This window comes from Panthera pardus, unplaced genomic scaffold, assembly GCF_024362965.1.
Source record: "Panthera pardus isolate Hobbes unplaced genomic scaffold, ASM2436296v1 HiC_scaffold_8, whole genome shotgun sequence".
Taxonomy (NCBI): domain Eukaryota; kingdom Metazoa; phylum Chordata; class Mammalia; order Carnivora; family Felidae; genus Panthera; species Panthera pardus.
The window spans coordinates 7,400,769-7,420,683 of record NW_026527013.1 but is presented as its reverse complement, the minus strand read 5'-3'; the positions used below and the strand labels follow the sequence as shown (position 1 = coordinate 7,420,683).

At 42.6% G+C, this 19,915-nt stretch overlaps 1 protein-coding gene across 2 annotated transcripts; it reads left to right on the top strand.

The window, feature by feature from the left end:
• Positions 1–4,986: 4,986 nt before the first annotated feature.
• LOC109254144 (zinc finger protein 121-like) lies at positions 4,987–19,671 on the top strand. Of its 2 annotated transcripts, none has more exons than XM_019427816.2 (7): positions 4,987–5,562; positions 12,809–12,859; positions 13,344–13,432; positions 14,038–14,164; positions 14,979–15,059; positions 15,740–15,822; positions 16,275–19,671. In XM_019427816.2, exons 2-7 carry the CDS (start codon positions 12,835–12,837, stop codon positions 17,457–17,459), a joined length of 1,590 nt encoding a protein of 529 aa, XP_019283361.2. In that variant the 5' UTR covers positions 4,987–5,562; positions 12,809–12,834; the 3' UTR covers positions 17,460–19,671. The 2 variants fall into 2 exon arrangements, with proteins under 2 accessions (XP_019283361.2, XP_019283359.2); XM_019427814.2 differs by having other exon boundaries at positions 12,806–12,859.
• The last annotated feature ends 244 nt before the right edge of the window (positions 19,672–19,915 follow it).

Here is a 19,915-nt window from a genome sequence, read left to right as displayed (position 1 = left end):
TACGCTGGCCTTCGGTGGCATCATTGGATGATTGCAAAACCTACCTGTCCTCATTCCAACGATCTGATACCCTCATCAGTAACATCTGTGTTTGTCAATAACCACGCTTGCCGACTTTTTGTCTCATTAGGATCCTCTTTTCGTAGTCTGATTGTCTCTTCCTTAATAAGAATGTCTTCTAGATGGGGAAATATAAAGCACTTTCCACCTGGTGGGTCTCACTGCTGTGACCTCCTTTTCCTATGGGAGAAGCCTGGCAGTGTAGTTCAGTTCTGCTGGAACCATTCTTCCCAGAGAAGCTTGATTGCCTCAGTGATCTACACTGTGGTACCCCCCCATGCTGGACCCCTTCATCTACAGCCTGAGGAAAAGGATGTGATGGGGGCCCTGGGAAGTCTTCACCTAAGAGAGATGGGCCCTGATGGGCCACTGGTCTCAGAACCGAGAGGATATTGTGGGCCCCAAATGCAAATGTTGTGGATTTAAATCTTGTGGTTATTTTTCTCTTGTAATAGAAACTTCATTTCCTCTGTTCCCAGAGCACCCATGAGGTGCTTGTATTTTGTCTTTGTATTTGTTTCTCAACAACCTCTTTAGTAGTTCCTTTGTTACCTTTCTTCCCTAATCACAGTTCCAAAATTCTTTGGTCAGATTTCCTGTAGCCATTCCTGACATGGCCAACATTAGATGTGAAACACTTCCATCAAGTGCTGGCCTGCTTTCCTCAACTGCCCTCTCAAATATTGATACTCTTCAAGTGCATTTATTTGGGTGCATTATTCACATGAAGAAGGGGCATGAAAAGGCTACTACAGTTGTAATTAAAGTCCTTGCCATGTCAAAACTGTTCATCCTGTTTTACATGTATAATTTCATGCAATTATGATGTTTCTTACAGAGATCTTCTCATTTACCCCATTTCCCACAAATAGCTTGTGATTGCAGTGGATTCTACCATAGAAACAGGGATGTGATTTTCAACTTCCAGTGTAGGAATGTGATTTGAGTGGTAGTTTGCTTAGGAGTTTCTATGTAGTATGTTGCATAGGAGAAGTCTGAGATACTGCCTCATTCTTTGCCTTCTGTCGTCCTATCAAGTGTTAGCTTTTACACTGATGGCAATAAGAGGAAGAAAATTGTGGGGAGGATAAAACATCAGTTTAATCTTGGAAAGGGTGAGTTGAGGAGCCTACAGAACACCTCACTGGTAACAGTATATCAGAGGTCAGTTTTACTCGTGTGTCCATTGGTCTGTACTGATGCAGGTATAAATCAAGGACATACTTCTCCAGTTTGAGAGCCTGCTTCTCTCCTCTCCTGCAACACACATACTCACCACCATATGCAGCAATGACTGAAAAGTGACCAAATACATTTTGGATACTACTGGCTTAGCCATCTTTTGCTTTGATTTAGTTATGTGATAAGTTAACTTAAGATTTCCTTAAGATTAATGCACTGAAATTCCTGGGACACAAGATGGCAGAATATGAGGTCCCCACTTGGATCCCCCCACAGCAACAATAATCAGTCAGCCTTCCATGAACAAAAGTGCTCTGTGGAAGTTTTGGAATCCAGGTAGGAGACTACAAAACCCGAGTAGAGTCCACAAACTAGGAGGGTCATTTTGAGAAGGGACACCTTTGCCCAGGTGGCCGGCTCACTGGCTGTGGTTCCAGCTACACATGTGGAAACAGCCATGTCGTCATGTGGACTTTGCTACAGCCCCATTTGGCCTTGTGACCAGCACCATCACTCAGGCCCTGGAAGGAAACACATCCAGCCATGCCTCTCAGGTAACAGGCCTGCTGACCTCACTCTGAGATGCAGACTTTGAGCAAGCCAGCCGGTGACCCACCTGAAGCCTCTCTTTAAAAAAAATTTTTTTTTGATGCTTATTTATTTTTGAGAGACAGAGCATGAGCGGGGGAGGAGCAGAGAGAGAAGGAGACACAGAATCCAAAGCAGGCTCCAGGCTCCAGGCTCCAAGCTGTCAGCACAGAGCCCGATGCGGGGCTCAAACTCACAAACCGTGAGATCATGACCGGAGCCGAAGCCGGAAGCTCAACCAACTGAGCCACCCAGGCGCCCCCCACCTGAAGCCTCTCTTAGCTGTGGTCTTCCCCACAGAGGAATCCAGAAGGACATGTGTCCATCTGTGAGCCTGGAGGCAGGCCTACTAACCTTGGTCTGACTGCAGATATTAAAGTAGCCTACAACCCAGCTCCCGGCACCAGGCCATGATATAGGAGGAGTCCTGCCCATCCTAGGACCCTGGGGGAGACTTGCCCATCAGTACCCCCTGAGACAGGCCTGCAGAACTTGGTCATGGCTGTGGGCCCTAAGTAGCCTTGTGAATTGGCTCCAGGCCCTTTCAGCTGTGGTCTGGGGCCATTTGTGCCTGCCTAGTCGCACAACTAGAAATGTTACCACCATCTTTGGACCCTGAAGAGAGTGCTTGTCTTGGTGTTGGCCAAGGTCTTGGAGGGACATCCTTTGACCAGGGTCCAAAAAAGGATGATGGCCCTGACAACGGGACAGTATAGCACAGACTCCAATGCACACCTAGTAGCAGCCATGTGACTGGTGTCAACCCCACTTGACTATGATTCTGGAGGTAGAACCCATCAGTCCAGGGACCCATACAAGACAGTTTTTACCTATGAAAACACTCTATACACTCTTAAAGAGATGTTTGCTCTTTCAGTTATGGAGACACAAATGGCAAGCCCCGTTGCCTGCAGATAGAGCCAACAGACCATTAAGTAGCCTACACTGAGCTGAGAGATGGACTTTCTGTAACTATGTGACCCTAGAACGACTGCAAGAGTGATTGATTACTCAAATGTGCAGATCTAACACAAAGAGGCAATGATCCCAAGAATTAGGTAAACATGTTACCACCAATGCAATTAACCCCAAGCTGAACACCTACAGCGGTAAATGCAACAATGCAGGGCTCAAACTCACAAACCATGAGATCATGACCTGAGCCGAAGTCGGGTGTTGAACTGACTGAGCCATCCAGGCACCCTCATATATAATTTTTTTTTATTTTTTTAAGTTTATTTTTTAATTTATTTTGAGAGAGTGTGGAAAGGGCAGAGAGAGATGGAGAGAGAGAATCCTGAGCAGGCTCTGCACCATCAGCACAGAGTCTGATGTGGGGCTTGAACTCACGAACTGTGAGATCATGACCTGAGCCGAAACCGAGTCAGACACTTAACCGACTGAGCCACCCAGGCTCCCCCCTCATATATAATTTTTAAAAACACTTTTTTGGGGGCACCTGGGTGGCTCAGTCGGTTAAGCGTCCAACTCTTGGTTTCAGCTCAAGTCAGGATCTCATGGTTCCTTGAGTTTGAGACCCGCCTCCAGCTCTGTGCTGACAATGCAGAGCCTGCTTGGGATGCTCTGTCTCTCTCCCTCTCTCTCTCTGCCCCCCCTGCCCTTGTTCTCTCTTGCTCTCAAAATAAACATTAAAAAAACAACATTCAATGATATTTAAGAAAAATTAAAATAAAAACACTTCTTTGCCTATATAAAATTTAATGATTTATGCAATAAACATGAAACATTAATGTAGCAAAATAGGTATCAGTTCAATAGATGGGTACAAAACATTTAACGATTCACATGAACAAGCCTGGATGAAATATGTTTTAAATCAGTATTTCAAAAGATCTTTTATTAACTGTACAAAGATAACCCACTCAAAATCACAGCAAATATAACTTTAGAACCATTCCTGAATAAGGGAAGAATGCCCAGTGTTAGTGGTTTTTCACAAAGCAAGAACAAAAATATATATGTGAACAAAATATGAAAGATTTATAAAATTGTCATTACATTGAAAACACAAGGAATCAATGATTAGAGTTTACCATTACGTCCAGTGTAACCAAAAACAAATAAGGGGAGGGGCGCCTCAGCTCAGGTCATGATCCCAAGGGTTGTGAGATGAAGCCCTCCCCCCCCCCCCCCCATCAAACCTGCGTAGGATTCTCTCTCCCCTTTCCCTTCTCCCTGACTCGAGAACTCTCTTGGTCAAAAACAAAAAACAAACCAGACTTCTTAGCTATATAAAAATTAAAAGTTTCTACAGTTATTAATGAAACATTAACTTAACAAGAGACATATCAATTCAATGTATGCATAAAGCACGTTGCATGATGTACATGGACATTTCTTTCACTTTTTATTGATGAACAACTGACATACAATACTGGATTACCTTCAGGCGTCCACGTAGCAATTTGATATATATATCCTATACAACGCACACATCCTAAAATAGTCACCACAGTAAGTCTAGTTACCATCTGTCACCAAAGTTGTTACAATGTTGGATTGGCTTATATTCCCTATTGTGAACATTATATCCAGTGTCCCAGTTATTTTACAACCGGAAGACTGTACATCTTAATCCCCTTCACTTATTTCCTCCATTCCCTCCCACTCCCCTCCACTAAGTCTTGAGTAGATGTACTCTAGTCCTGTTTAAAGAGATCTTTACTAACTGCACAAAGGCCATCCAATGAAAACCACAGCAAACGTGATTAGGGGAGTAACTTTATAACCATGCCTGAAGAGAAGAATGCCTGGTATCAGTGCGATCTCACAAAAACAGATATGCGTATTTGACACAGAAACAGGAAAGACTTACAGGAACTGTCATAACAATGAAAGCAAGGCATCAACGACTAGACTTTAGCGTCGTGTCCAACGTAAACGACAATGAGAGGAAATCAAGGCCTAGAGACGGGATGGACTGCGGCAGACAGACTATGTGACGGACTCTCGGGCTTAACGACAAGGACAACGACCGTAGAGTCTCCAGGACGTGCAGGGAGGCCGGCAGGAAACCATTTACTGCGCAGGATGTGGGGTTGAGCCCATTGGCGCCCTGCCACCGCCCCAGGGAGCTGGGCCCCGCCCCCCACCCCCGGCTCGGTCCCCATCCCGCCCCGCGCAGGGTCCCGCCCCCGCCCGTAGCCGCGCCCCCATACCTGGTTCCTGCCCCAGCCTTGTCCACCGGGCGGGATCCAGGCCTCAGGCCCAGCGCGAAGCCCACGCCCGAGGGAAGCCCAGTTCCGCCGTCTGAGGTGGAAGCCCCGCCCCCCGGTTCCCGGCAGGAAGCGGAAGTGGTGTCACGCGTTCGCCGGAGTTTCTTCGCCTGCTGCTTCGCGCAGCATTGAGCACGTTGGGCTGCTGGTGGTTGGACGTGGGCCCGCTGTGCTGGGGAAGGCGTGAAGGGAGGCAGGACGTGGGAGTCCAAGGCCGGTTTTAGTCGGGGTCGCCGATGGGCCTGCTTAACGGCCGGGCCGCGCGGCTCGCATCCGCCTAGACCGCCCGACAGGCCGCCGAGGCCGGCGGTTCTGGCGCGGAGCCGCTGTGGTCCTGCTGGGAGGGCGCGTGCGCGGGGTGTTCGTGGCCACTGTGCTCGCCTGTCCTGCAGCGTGCAAGCGGCCTTTGTGACTTTTGTCCCAAAGGAAAAGAGTTTCTGCTGCTGGGAGTGGCCCAGACTCCGCCCCGTTACTCGCAGCCTCAGGGACCCGGCCGGTGAGCGTTCTGGAAAGTTGGGTCAGCGGGGCCTGTGTTTCCTTTCGGTGGGGAAGGGAAGAGGCAGTTTTATCTGAGAACGTGGCTTTGTCTGCGCTCGTCTTTTCTTCGGGACACACTGTCTTAGGCAGGTGATATGCTTTCTCGGCTGTGTGTAGTGTGCATGTTTCAGTACCTAGTTATACACACGTGCTCCACTGGTCTTTGTACTAAAGAGAAACCGTTTTCACGTCGCTTTTCCTGAGGCCCTCCCGAGCCTGTCCATTCCCACCAAGTTGCGAGCCAGGGAGTCCGGGAGAAAAGAATGGAGGCGTGAATACTCCCATTTTCAGAATAACTGGATTTCCCATTAACAGGGCATTTGGACTAAGTTTTTTCCCGACATTTTTTGCGTAAAATCTTAAACCTACAGGAAATGTAAGCAACTGTTGCTATGAATGTGCACCGAAGCAGATTCACCCATTTTCGCATTTTGCGTGGTTGCGCTCTTTGGATAAAGAAATGTATTTTTTAGCGGGTTGTTTGCGAGTAAATAGGAAATAAATTGTAGACATGATACATGACCTTTAAATACTCGGAAATGCATGTTTTAAGAATGAGGTTTTACTACTGAAATCATAATACAGTGATTCAGCCTCGAAAATTAAAAATGTTATGCAATATGTACTGTATAAAAAGTAAAATTTTCCACTTTACCTCAGAATATGTTTTGGATCTCGGATGTATTCAAGGTTTATATATGACAATTGTTTGTCTCTTAGGCTCTTCTAACCTGCGGCAGAGCCATTGTTTCTTCATGATACTGACTTGGAAGCCTCACACGCTCTTTGCGAAACTCAGAGTTTCTGAGATTCCTGATGTTTCCGTGCTGTCTTTATTTAATTTTTTTTTAAATTTTTTTTTTTTTTGAGAAAGACAGAGTGTGAGCGGGGGAGGGGCAGAGAGAGAGAGAGAGAGAGAGAGAGGGAGACATAGAATCCGAAGCAGGCTCCAGGCCCTGCGCTCTCAGCACAAGAGCTCCACCCAGGGTTCAGACCCGTGAACACCAGATCCTGACCTGAGCGGAAGTCCGACGCTTGGAGCCACCCCAGGCGCCCCTATTTATTTATTTTAAATGTTTGTTTATTTTGGGGAGAGGGAGACTGAGTGGGGGAGGGGCAGTGAGAGAGAGGGACGGAGATTCCCAAGCCGGCTCTGAGCTGACAGCAGAGAGCCCACTGTGGGGCTCAAACTCACAGTGAGATCATGACTTGAGCTGAAGTCCACCTTTTTATTTTTTTAATTTATTTTTATTTTTAATTTTTTTAATTTTCGAGAGAGTGGGCGCGAGTGGGGTAGGTCCAGAGAGATAGGGGAACAGAGGTCCAAAGCGGGCTCCCTGCTGACAGTAGAGAGCCTGATACAGGGCTGGAACTCAGAAACTGGAATCATGACCTGAGCTGACGTCGGACGCTGAACGGACCAAGCCACTCAACACCCCTGTCCCCCCAAATCCATGCTTAACCGACTGAGTCACCCCAGGTGCCTTGCATGCTGTCTTTATTTTCTGTAATTTCATACACTGATAAGTGAGTCCAGTAACCAGGCTTGCCAACTTTTTGTCTGAAAAGGCCCAGGTAGTAATGTAGCTAAAGTGCTGAAAATACAGGTTCATATAAGAAGAATGCCAGGTAGAGGTTAGTGAGTAAGTGCAGGTGGGCTGTGAAGATCAGGTCCATTACTGTCTTGGAGTCCATCATGCAGGGTCTTGTGGCTCAGGCAGTACTTCTTGCCGAAGGGGGAAGTTTAGGTTTCCATCAGGGGATCGTTTGCCCACATGGTCTTTTGTCTGAGTTAAGAGAGAACCTGGAAAGAAGACCTTAATCAGTTAGAAAGTTTGAGGTTAAAGTGGAGGTGGCTGAAGTCCTCTTGCATTGAGTACATTCTGCTTTGCTGGCCATCCGGCCTGGAATTCTTCAGCTCTGCCTTTGTAGTTGCACAAGCAACCATACCCCTTACTAAACAAATGTGTGTGGTTTTGTCTAGTAAAACTTCATTTGCACAGTAAAAAAAAAATTTTTTTTTAAAAAAGGGGGGGTGCCTGGGTTGCTCAGTCTGTTGAGTGTCTGACTTCGCTTAGGTCATGATGTCACAGCTTGTGAGTTCGAGCCCCACGTCGGGCTCTGTGCTGACAGCTCGGAGCCTGGAGTCTGCTTGGGATTTTGTGTCTCCCTCTCCCTCTGCTCTAACCCACTCGCGTTCTGTCTCTGTCTCTCTCTCAAAAATAAATAAACATTAAAAAAAAAAAAACAAAAAACTTCATTTGCAGAAACAGGCCTGTCAGTTTTAGTTTCCGAACTTCAGTTTCAGAGGCTTCAAAATCTCTGTCACAAACTATTTTGTGGGTGATGTGTACCTAATTATATTGCGTAAGGGAGTTTTAAATGTACATCAAGTGTCATTTGATCTCCATCACAGTCCATTTGTAAAGTACTCCTCAAATTTAGTCATAGTCTCATGAAAATATTTTACCTAAAAACTAATGTTATCCTGTAATAACTTGTATATTAATCAAAATGGGAAGGATATAGCGGAAGTGAAAGCCTAGTTTATGCAAATAAATACCTGGCACGTAAATAAACAAATACAACAAGCATAGACAAAATATGTCAACCCAGTACAGTTTAGGTTTAGTTTAGGTTTCTGGAATTGGTCTCGAGGTGATTGTAGATGTCCATGGTTTATTTCTTCAAGGCCAGTCCTCTATTTCCCAGTCTTTGGGCAAACTGGATGTTGGTGTTAGTCTTTGCAGTTCCCTCAGCAGTGTCGGTATTCCTGGATGATTATGTCCAGTGGTGGGGAGTTCCAGGATCCTCCTTTTAACTTTTCCTACTATAATGGCCCTTACCCTATGTGTCAGAGATAAGGGAATTCTGCCAGTTGGCAAGAATGTCTATATTGCAGATACATTTAGATGCTATAGCTGGGTTTAATCTGAGTTCATTGGACTTTTTATTTATTTATTTTTATTAAAAAAGAATTTTTTTTTACTGTTTATTTTTGAGAAGGGGGGGAGACACAGAATCTGAAGCAGGCCCTAGGCTCTGAGCTGTCAGCATAGAGCCTGATGTGGGGCTTGAACCCACAGACTGAGATACCTGAGCCGAAGTTGGATGCTTAACCAACTGAGCCACCCAGGCGCCCCTGGAGTTAAGACTTTTTAAAAAACTACTGTGCTACGGGTGCAGAGCCCTACTTGGGGCTTGAACCCACAAAACTGTGAGATCATGACCTGAGCTAAAAGCAAGAGTCGGATGCTTAACCATCCAGGTACCCCACTCCTTGATTTGTTGATATACATTGGAAGAGTAACAGAGATACAAACAACTCACAGACCCTACAGGTGATGGAGAGTAATAGGGAAGTTCACATTTGTACAGGGCCCTTCACCCCAAGACTGGGTCAGACCTTATTGTCAGTGATATCATTGCAGTCAACTGGTTGTAAAGAAGTTTGCTGGGTTGCCTGGGGCAGAGGTAGCTGGCACAATGGGCAAGCATTTGAAAACCTCTGGATTACAGTCAAGCCATGACTGGTGAGCAGATGAGTGGAGGGAACCATGGGTGACAGCAGGTATAAGAAACAGCACCCGAGTATCCACATTAGGGGGTCTGTGGGGAAGAAGTTTACAGACATGCCCTAGCTGGTGGGTGAGTGCTCAGAAGCATGAGACCCCACACTCATATTAGAGTACTTAACTACATCTCCTAAAACCTGGGATATATATTTTGTCAGGGACTGTTATTTCAATGTAATCTAGATAGATGTACTGTGTTTTTTATAAATTAAAATTTTTTTTTTATTAAATGAGCCTCCACACCTACCTTGGGGCTTGAGCTCATGACCCTGTGATCCAGAGTTGTGTGCCCTGTTGACTGAGCCAGCCAGGCGCTCCTAGTTAGATGTGCTTTGAGTGACGTAGGGACTCTGTGGTCTTGGTCTGTCAGTCAGCAATCACTTGGTGCCCTCACTGAGCCAGGGCCTATGTCATGTATTGGAAAATAAAGGGCATCTTTGATACCCAAAGAGCTCTCCAAAAGAAAATGGATCTCCATGTCAGACAGCATTGTCATAAATCATTACTACACATAGAGTTCTTTACGATAGATGATTCAATATCTCTAATATGATTCAATTTCAAAATTTGTATGTACCCAATAATATTGTTGCACAAGGTATAAACCAATGCTTGGCAGAAACATAAGAAAAAATGGACAAGTCCAAAATTCACTGGGAGATTTAAGAATGTTTTTCCCTTATTGTTTCTTTAAATAGAAAAAAGTCAGCATATATATTTGTAAACGTTTTACAAACTGAGTAACCTATGTAGGAACTGATAGAAACTGAAAGAAATCAGAAACAGATTGTCTGGAATTAGGGTGAGGGAGTGAACTAGAAGGCTGAAGAGGGCTTTTCAGGGAGACGAGTATGTTGTCTGTGTTTTTAGAAGTTCAATATGCTGTCCATTCTCTCTTTTTTTCAAGACTGATAAGGTGAGTAACTACAGTTGTTAGAGCTCATCCAGAAAATACTTAAGATCTACACCTTTGATTGCATAGCACTTACATCTCCATCAGAAAAGGAAACAAAACCAAATGGAAAAATGTGCACGTGCCACAAAAGTAAACACATTTGTGGGCTTATTCAGCCCAAAGGCCCCATTTTGAGACCTCTAGGAGTAAGTGCAACCTATACTAGCATTTGAGATGCAGTGTTTGTGACAGCTTGTTATTTTCAGGGTTCTGGTCTTTTCACCTGTAGAATAAGTATTCTTGGAAAAAAAGATTTTTGGGTCATGAGGGTTAATTTCATTTATGGTAAAGAAACTGGAACTTCTCGTGTTTACCATCATTTGGATTCAGTTTTGTAGATCAGCATTTGGGCTGCTGTTCTGTGTTTAATTTATTGAAAAGTCATTAATTTTTGTAAGTTCATTTATTTATCAGAGAGTGTGTGTGCACACGTGTGGGAGGGGTAGAGAGAGAGAGTGGGGGAGAGACCATCCCAAGGAGGCTCCACACTGTCAGCGTGGAGCCTGATGCCGTCTCGAGCCAATGAACTGTGAGATCATGACCTGAGCTGAAATCAAGAGTAGGATCCTTAACTGACTGAGCTACCCTGGTGCCCCAAGAGTCATTAGTCTTTAATATAGGAATTATCGTTTGAACTGTATCAGGCTAAAAGATATTAAAGTGAGAAGGAAGCCTTATGATTTTTTTTATTGTTTTATTTTTGAGAGAGACAGAGAGAGCACAAGTAGGGGAGGGGCAGAGAGAGAGGGAGACATAGAATCTGAAGCAGGCTCCAGCTAATAGCTCAGAGCCTGATGCAGGGCTCGAACTCAAGAGCTGTGAGATCATGATCTGAGCTGAAGTTGGATACTTAGCTGACTGAGCCACCCAGGCAAGAAGGAAGCCTTATTAACAATGGAGTAAATAAAAAACCTGGTGAAAAACAAGTGATAATACAAAAAGAAGGTTTTCTGGGAAGACTCATAAAATAGACCAGTGTGAAACACAGACTGATTTGGCATTGCTCCTTTGCCAGGGTAAGGGGAAGTGGGCAAACCTTAACTGAACTGAGCCTCAGTCGAGACCCGTTGAAGCTGCTGAATACTTGAAATGTCTTCTGAGTCTTTAAAATCCTTCCATCATTATTTTTCATATATTTTTGGGTCCTGTTTGGAACAGCCTATGGTTTTTTTTTCTGTCTTTACCTTGCCCAAGAAGCAATCCAAAATATTCATGTATACCTTTGTGCTTGTATATAGGATAGTCTTTATTTTCTCACCTATTTGAGTTTTTCCTCCATAAGCACTGATGAATGGATGTATCCATTAATAATTGAGTATCTTGTCCCTTAGGAATGTTGGGTCATTAAATCCTGGGACATTTTTTGTATATTTCACTGTTTTCTGCCTAGCACAGGACCACAATTATCTTAATTGTTTGTGGAAAGAATGAAAGAATAAACCTATTATGATAACTTAAAAAAGGAGGTTCAGGGCTCCAAGCCACTGTAAGCTCCATCAACCAAAGCTCAAGGTATTAACTAAATAAAACACTTCATTTTTCTCTTCTATATAATGTCCAGCAGTATTCTAGGCTAATACTAGCCAATGGACATATGACCTGCAGGCCATGTATATGATTAAAGCTTTTCTGTACATGAAATAAACAAAAAGAGATCATACGTAATAATGTACTTTATCCCATCTATTCCAAATATTTCAGCATGTAACCCATATAAGAATTGAAGTATTTTTTTTTTATTTTTTAAATTTTCTTCAATTTTTTTTTTAATGTTTATTCATTTTTGAGAGACAGCACCAGCAGGGGAGGGGCAGAGAGGGAGACACAGAATCTGAAGCAGACTCCAGGCTCTGAGCTGTTGGCACAGAGCCTGCTGCAGGGCTCGAACCCACAAGTAGTGAGATCATGACCTGAGCTGAAGTTGGACACTTAACTGACTGAGCCACTCAGGCACCGCTAAAATGGAAGTATCTTAAATTCTTTAAGTCATAGTAAGATTTCAAAATTCACTGGACATAAAATTTTCATGACATGTACTTCGTATGTGCATGTAATAAATACAGTTGAGAATGTAGATGTATTTAAGTTTACCTAAACAAAATTTAAAATCCTGTTTTACTAACTGCATATCAGGTACTCAATAGCGTATGTGACTGGTGGCTACTAAACTGGACAGTGCAGGTCTAGATTGACAACTGATCATATTTGCGAATAAGAACCTCAGATCACACATTTGAGACAAGCCTATCTGCATTCAAATCTGGATTTCTTTTTCCTAATTGGAGGGTGGTGGACCAATGATTAGTGTTCTATGAATCTAGCTTTATCAGCTATTAAGTAGGGCTAGTGATATCTATTGAAATGGGTTGTTATGCCAATTAAGTGAGCTGGTATACATAGTTAGTGAGACCGGTATCTGTCACATACTGGTTTGCAGTGAATGGTAATTGATATTAGTGACTTTCATGCCATAGATTATATCATTTTCAGTCATTTCCCACATACCACCTTCAGAGAGACAGCTAATGTGTGATGTTTGATGATGGATTGGCAATGCTTGCTGATTAATGATTGGTATGAAAAGGACTGTGGGTATCCCAATGTCAAGAATAATGAAGATTGTCATATTCACCTAGATTCATAAGTTGTACTGAAGTGATCAAATTTCCCAGTAGGTAGACTTCACCGTCATTCTCCCAGGATGGCAACCATTGACTTGACCTATGGTAAGTCATTATTGATTCTCATTTCCAGAGAATTCTAAAGGTCATCCCCACACAACCTGGAGTCCAACAACCTGGTCCTAAATTAGTCATACTGCTGTTCTTTTAGAAAGAGCTGAAATATGCCAGAGAGTGCTATTATCTAAGCTTCCTGGTGTGTGTGTTGGGAATTGGTGGTACATAATCTCATTGATGAGTTTTATTATTTGGGGCAAATAAAGAACCAAATGTTTTAGGGGCTAAGTTTCCATACCTGTAAAATAAGACCATGACCTCTTTCTTCATGGGTAGCATGTCTAGCAAGTCCCTTTTCTGGCTCCAGGTAAGGCAGGGCTGTTGTATTTTATGGCAGTAGTGTGTGTTTCTGTGAGATTTCTCATGCAGGGATATATGGGGATCTTAAATTAGGATGGAATGATTTTCAGGTGGGTGATTCTGGGAAGTAGGGTCAATTCTGTATTCTGAAGTATCCTTTCCGTTCCCCAAGATCTTCTTTCTAGGAATCCTTTCTCCCATCCTGAGGAAAACACAGAGATAGAAGGGATGGTGGCTGTCAGGCCGAAAAATTATAATCAGGTAATAAAAACATATCAATCAACAGAAAGCCATATTTACATCCACCAGGTGAACACATTGTTTCTAGGCACACCTGTGTCCTGAGCTTCCTAAAGCAAATAAACTCCAGACAAGGACTGAGTCCCCAGATGAATTTCCTCTGGAAGTAGAAACTCCTATCAAAAAGGGATTACCCTGAAAAAATTCTGGTATTTCGGTAATCAATTCGGAAGCTCATGGATTCCAAATGCAGGCTTCCGCCTTGCTGTGAGCTCTGACATGATAGTGTAAGTGTCCTTTTCTCAAAGAATTCAGTTATTCTGTGCTGTTTATGAAGGATCTGTAGCATGCTCAGGAGTGTGTTCTAGTAGAGGAAACTGAAGACCTACTACTGTGGTTAAGCTGACATAAGGTCTTGTTTAAAAGGTGACATTAAAACCATATGAGTGGAGAGGAGCAGTGGGTGAGTCTAGATTGAGAGAAGAGTACCTAGGACCACAGAACCATGGGAGGATAATGAGAAACCTCATAACCCTGCATCGGTATTGAGTGTCCCGTCCTCATTCTCCCATGAATGTTGGCGGAGATGTTTCTTGTCTCAAGCCAATCCTGGTGTGATGGTTTAGATTGCAGTGACCTTTGACGACGTGGCATTGGACTTCACCCAGGAGGAGTGGATATTACTGGACCTCTTTCAGAGAAACCTATACAGAAACGTGATGCTGGAGAACTACCAGAACCTGGTCACAGTAGGTAAGGCTGCCAACATTCCTTGTAACATCTTTAGGAACAAATTTGTACTATGTATTTTTGGTGTTCCAGCCTTGATGATGCCTAATCTGAAACATAATTGGAAATAAGAGATGCATAGTCCCTGCACTAATGGGTTGTAATCTTTAATGGGTTTTCCATAAATGTGGCATTAGGGCCAACAGTAACTAACACCATCATTGTTAGGAATTTACGTTGTCAGACCCTGGGTTTTGTTTTTAACATATATATATTTTTAATGTTTATTTATTTTTGAGAGAGAGACACACAGCACAAGCTGGGGAGGGGCAGAGAGAGGGACACACAGAATCGGAAGCAGCCTCCAGACTCCGAGCTGTTAGCACAGAACCTGACGTGGGGCTCGAACTCATAGACCACAAGATCATGACCTGAGCTGAAGTTGGACGCTTAACTGACTGAGCCACCCAGATGCCCCAAATCAGACCCTACTTTTGACATTCTGAATTATAAAGCTGGTGTTGTTGCCCTGTCTTCTATGTTCAATAAGCCATCCTGATGATTGCGACACACTCCAGCATTTGAGTACTATAGCTTTAGTGCTTTCCCCATCAAAAGGAAGGTCTCCTTTCCTCACCTCCTTTATTTGCTGTTTGAATAAATGTCTATGTGCTCTGTAAATGTGTACATACCTTTGGGTTAGGCTTTCAGAGTCAGAGATAAGTAATCTTTTGATTTGCTTTTCTAGTCCTTTTGAAATGATTTTACTGTTTTCATCAGAAGCTTTGTCATTTCTTACACAGTCCTCTTCTATTAATGTACCTTTCCCTCTGGACAGGATATCAACAGTCAAAACCCAGCCTAGTAGCTAGGTTGGAACAAGAAGAGTTGAGGACAGTGGAGAAAGGAGTTTTCCCAGGTGAGCGTTGTGACAGATATCGCTGGTGAATGAGAAGAATGTCACTAGTCAGTCTGAAATATGGCATACTCGCAATGTGTAAAATTTAAGATTCATTTTGTCTCATAGTGCTGAAACCATTTGTCTCTGATGTTTTTGCATATCTTTAACTTCCTTCCCTCTTTTACTTAAGCTTTCTATGATGTCACAAAGTGACCTGTTCTGTTTCTTCTTTAAGATATCATTTTGGTAAACTTAGTTGTCCAGAGGTTTCCTACTTTTCTACCTTGATAATAGTCCGGTTTTGCTCACTATATTTAATTTTCCAAAAATTATTTTTTAGCAGACCACCAAAGTTTGACCATCTGCACTTAGTGCCAAATTTTCCCATAGACAAACTGCTGAAATCTTTTTTCTTTATTGTTTTATCAACACTTTTTTTAAATGTTTATTTTGAGAGAGAGAGAATCCCAAGCAGGCTCCACCTGTTGGCATGGAGCCTGACATGGGGCTCAATCTCAAAACCATGAGATCATGACCTGAGCCAAAATCAAGAATCAGATGCTAAACTGACTGATCTACCCATGTGCCCCCTTTTTCACAGTTTTTAATATGAAAGTAAAGAAAACTGAGTCTTATCTTTTTTTAATTGTTTAACCTGTAATTTGTTTCTGCAAATGCTTACATTTGTTTTACTTTAGAATGGCAAACTCAACATCAAAGCAAAGAGTCACCATCTCTCCAGGATTTGGGGGAAGGAAAAACAGCCAGAGAAATTCAAAAAGTAAGGTTGAGTTGTGATATCTCCTATTTTTCCACGTTAAAAAAAAGATTGGTAGTTTTGTTATAAAATCAGTGCAAGTAGGAGGTATTTGAGACGAGTGGCATTCATCCAAGAGAAAGCAATTCAGAGATACTCGATTATGATTTGGGAGGATAATCCAAACCTGTCTTGGAAGTTGTTGCTTCCTAGATACCACAAGTACAAGTTTCCACATATATAAGAGGGATTGAGTCTAAACATTTTCCTACAATTTTAATGGAATGTTTCTAAGAGCAGAGTAGATGGCATCGGTTTTTGTCAGAGGAGTTCCCTCATTTAACTTGAAGGCAGTCAGCAGGAGCTGTGTTTATGTAATGAAAATGGGAAGAATCATCATGTTTTTAGCTTTATAAGTGTGAAATCTGTAATGAATCTGAAAATCCGATCATCAACTTTCATCTGTTTATCAACAGGAAAGGACCCACCAGGGAGCAGAGCTCTCTGAGTATGAGCAAAGTGGGAAAATCTTAAGCCAACACTTACTCCTTAAGACACACATGAGAACGGAAAATAGAGAGAACACTTTTGAGCATACTCAGTATGTCAACAGCTTCCGTCCTCTGCAAAAGGAAAACTCTACGAGAGAGAAGCTTTCTGAGTTGAGTCAGGGTGGTAAAGTCTTCCACCTGACTCCACACAGCATGTATGAGAGAACCAGTCTGGCAGAGAAGCCTTCTGAAAATAGTGGCTGTGGGATGACGTTCATTAGTCATTCCCACTTTCAGACACAGGGGAGAAGTCACGGTGGAGGAGACCTCTATGAATGGATGCTTCCATTTCCAGGGATCTCAGTTCCCTCAGCAGGTCACCCTGTGTATATGCAAATGCACACGGTTAGAGACCCCTATGAATGTAGGGAGTGTGGGAAGTGTTACGCAAATGTGAAACGTCTCAATAAACACATCAGTCGATTTCACGCTGGAATAAAACCATTTGTGTGTAGCGAATGTGGAAAATCTTTCTACACTTCCTCACACCTTTATATACATTTTATGATTCACACTGGAGAGAAGCCCTATGAATGTAAAGAATGCGGGAAACACTTCCAGTGGCCCTCAATGCTTCGTAATCATGTTCAAACTCACACTGGTGAGAAGCCTTATAAATGTATGATATGTGGGAAAGCCCTCAGTAGTTCCTCATATCTTAATCATCATTTGAGAATTCATACTGGAGAGAAGCCCTTTGAATGTCAGGAATGTGGGAAATGCTTTGCTTGGATCTCAGGCTTTCGTAGACATGTTCAAACTCACAGTGGTGAGAAGCCCTATAAATGTAAGGAATGCGGGAAAGCCCTCAGTAGTTCCTCAATTCTTAAAGCACATTTGAGAATTCACACTGGAGAGAGGCCATATAAATGCAAGGAATGTGGGAAAGCCTTCATTAACTCCTCACGACTTAATGAACATTTGAGAATCCACACTGGAGAGAAACCCTATGAATGCAAGGAATGTGGGAAATCCTTCCATCTTTCCTCAAGCTTAATTGGACATTTAACAGTTCACACTGGAGTGAAACCCTATCAATGTAAGGAATGTGGAAAAGCTTTTGCTTGGCCCTCATTCCTTAAAAAACATTTACGAACTCACAGTGGATAGAAGACCTAGGAAGTGGTGAACGTGGGAAATTCCATTTGAGAACTCACACTAGAGCGAAGCCCTGTGAGTGTATGGAATGTGGGAAAGCCTACACCACTTCCACATCTGTAAATACACATTTGAAGTCCCACTGGAGACAAGTCCTTTGAATGTACACACTGACTGAAGGCCTTCACTGTTTCCTCAAGCCTAACTCAACATGTAAAAATTGACCCCAGAGAGAAACTGTGAATGTAAAGAATGTGATAAAGCCTTCACATTGTCGTCATGACTTACTAAAACACCTAAAAATGCACAATGGATAGAAGACTTACATACATGATAAACGTGGGAAAGCCTCAGTTTTTCCAGTTCATTTCAAAAACATGAAAGAAGCCACATTGGAGGGATACCGACTGAATATGAGAAATGTGGGAAAGTCTACAGGTGTCCCATTGAATACATGGAAGAACTCCCTAACTAGATCTTGTATGAAGTTAAGCAATGTTGGAAAGCAATCAGGACACCCTACAACCCACGCTGGAACAACAGTGAAGTTGTTCAATGTGTAAGAGACGTGTGGAACTCCGCTAATAGGATGGTTTTGTAGACCTGTGAACATGTGCCGCTCTACCCCCACTATTTTTGGGAATATTTTGGCTTTCTTTATTCAGCTATCTGTGCTATTCTAGTCGAGTTTCTACACCAGGTTGCAGTCTAGACCCATGTGAGACTAGCAGTTTTAGACTTAATGCTATTCAAACCACCTGGGTTCTCTAGTTGTATGGACCTTGTCTAATACTGTGAAGATGGTAACCACTTGAATTAGTTCACTGCTCATGGAATCCATCTGTATTCCCTCCTGCTGGCCAAGGTGGGTGACATATGTCTCTAAATTTTCTGGAAATGCTCTTGTTCCTCTCACACTTGATCCTTTGGGTCAGGAAAGACTTTAGGAATGGTATGGGTATACATCCTAATTTCATGGTCCTAGAAGGAGAGCAAGACTCCCAGTAGTAGGGAAGGAAATAATGTGTTAATTTTTGGTAGCTTCCCAGTGAGAGGCTGGGAATGGAGAATGTTCTCTTTGTTCTTACATCACCACATCCTGGAAGAACAATTATGTCATTTGTGTGTGTGTTCAGGAACAACTGCATCTGGCATGTGACTTGGTTAGTTTCTCATCCTTTTGTATGCTATAAAACACAAAACCATGTGATTATGGCAGGTCCTGGTATCCTGATGTACTTGATGCATCACTGGCAGTTCTTGAAAGTGGTCTTTGGATAGAGACACAGACCATCACAACCTAGTTTCAATTTTGTGTTAACACATTCATTATACCTGTGACACTTGAGTAGCCTTTGGTTATGTTGTGGGTGGCCGTGGAGGCTGCAGCTGCTTAATGTCACTTCCTATGGGGCTTAATGAAACCAGTGTAGAACATTCCGGATCAAGCTTAATGATAAATCCTGATCAGAAGTGACCTGGGCACATTTGTGGTATGTTTGTGTTTGGATGAGATTGGGTTACAGTGTGATTCTCTTGGGTACGGGTGTGGTCTTCACTGCTTTGAGTGGGTTGCAGCATATAATACATTGGCCTTCCTTAGGTGACATAATTAGTCATCTCAAAGCCTACATGTCTTACCTAACCGAACTTGTTCACAGTCAAATGAGACTAAGTCCTTGACTTCACGGTTGAGGTAAGTACTGCAGGTTGGCCTTATCTAACTACTTGGACTAGTAGTAATAGCGTTATTAAGTGCTGCGTGAGATAAGTCAAACAGGTGAGCTCCGAATCTCTGGTATTAGTGGATAACAAAGTTGTATATGAAGTGGAAAAAGTGCCAGAAGTCTGTTTATTTTTCATGTTTTCTTAATGAAAAGTTCTTAGTTTTGTGAGTCAGATTTATAATTTTCTCATGTATCCAGATATTTTGTTGTACCTTGTTTATATATATTCTGCGATCTCATATTTTTGTGTTTATGTAACCCATCTGAAGTACTTTAGTGTATGGTGTGACTCTATGTCTGATTGTCTCTCTTGCTTAGATATCAAAATTACCTGGACCATTTATTGAAAAGATAATCTTTCTTTTTATCTCTATAGTGCCACTTCTGTCATTGCTTAGATTTCCATATATTTGTGTGTTTCTAAGTATGATTAATTGATTTTCTAATGTTGAACCAATCTTGTAATTATAGAAAAAACTCAATTTGGATATAATGAATTCTGTGTTTAGCCTGAATTATTTTATTTACTGGCAATTTGAGACGTCTTTTGGTATTTATTTTTGGGTAATAATGGGGTGTAGTAGTCTTTGTCTGTCATTGCTCGAAACTTTTTTTTTCCTTAAGTAATCTCTGTGCCAAACTAGGGCTCAAACTCAAGACCCTGAGAGTGAGTTGAATGCTCTACCCACTAAGCAAGCCAGTCAACCCTGAAATTTTTAATGAAAATTGGCCTATTCTTTA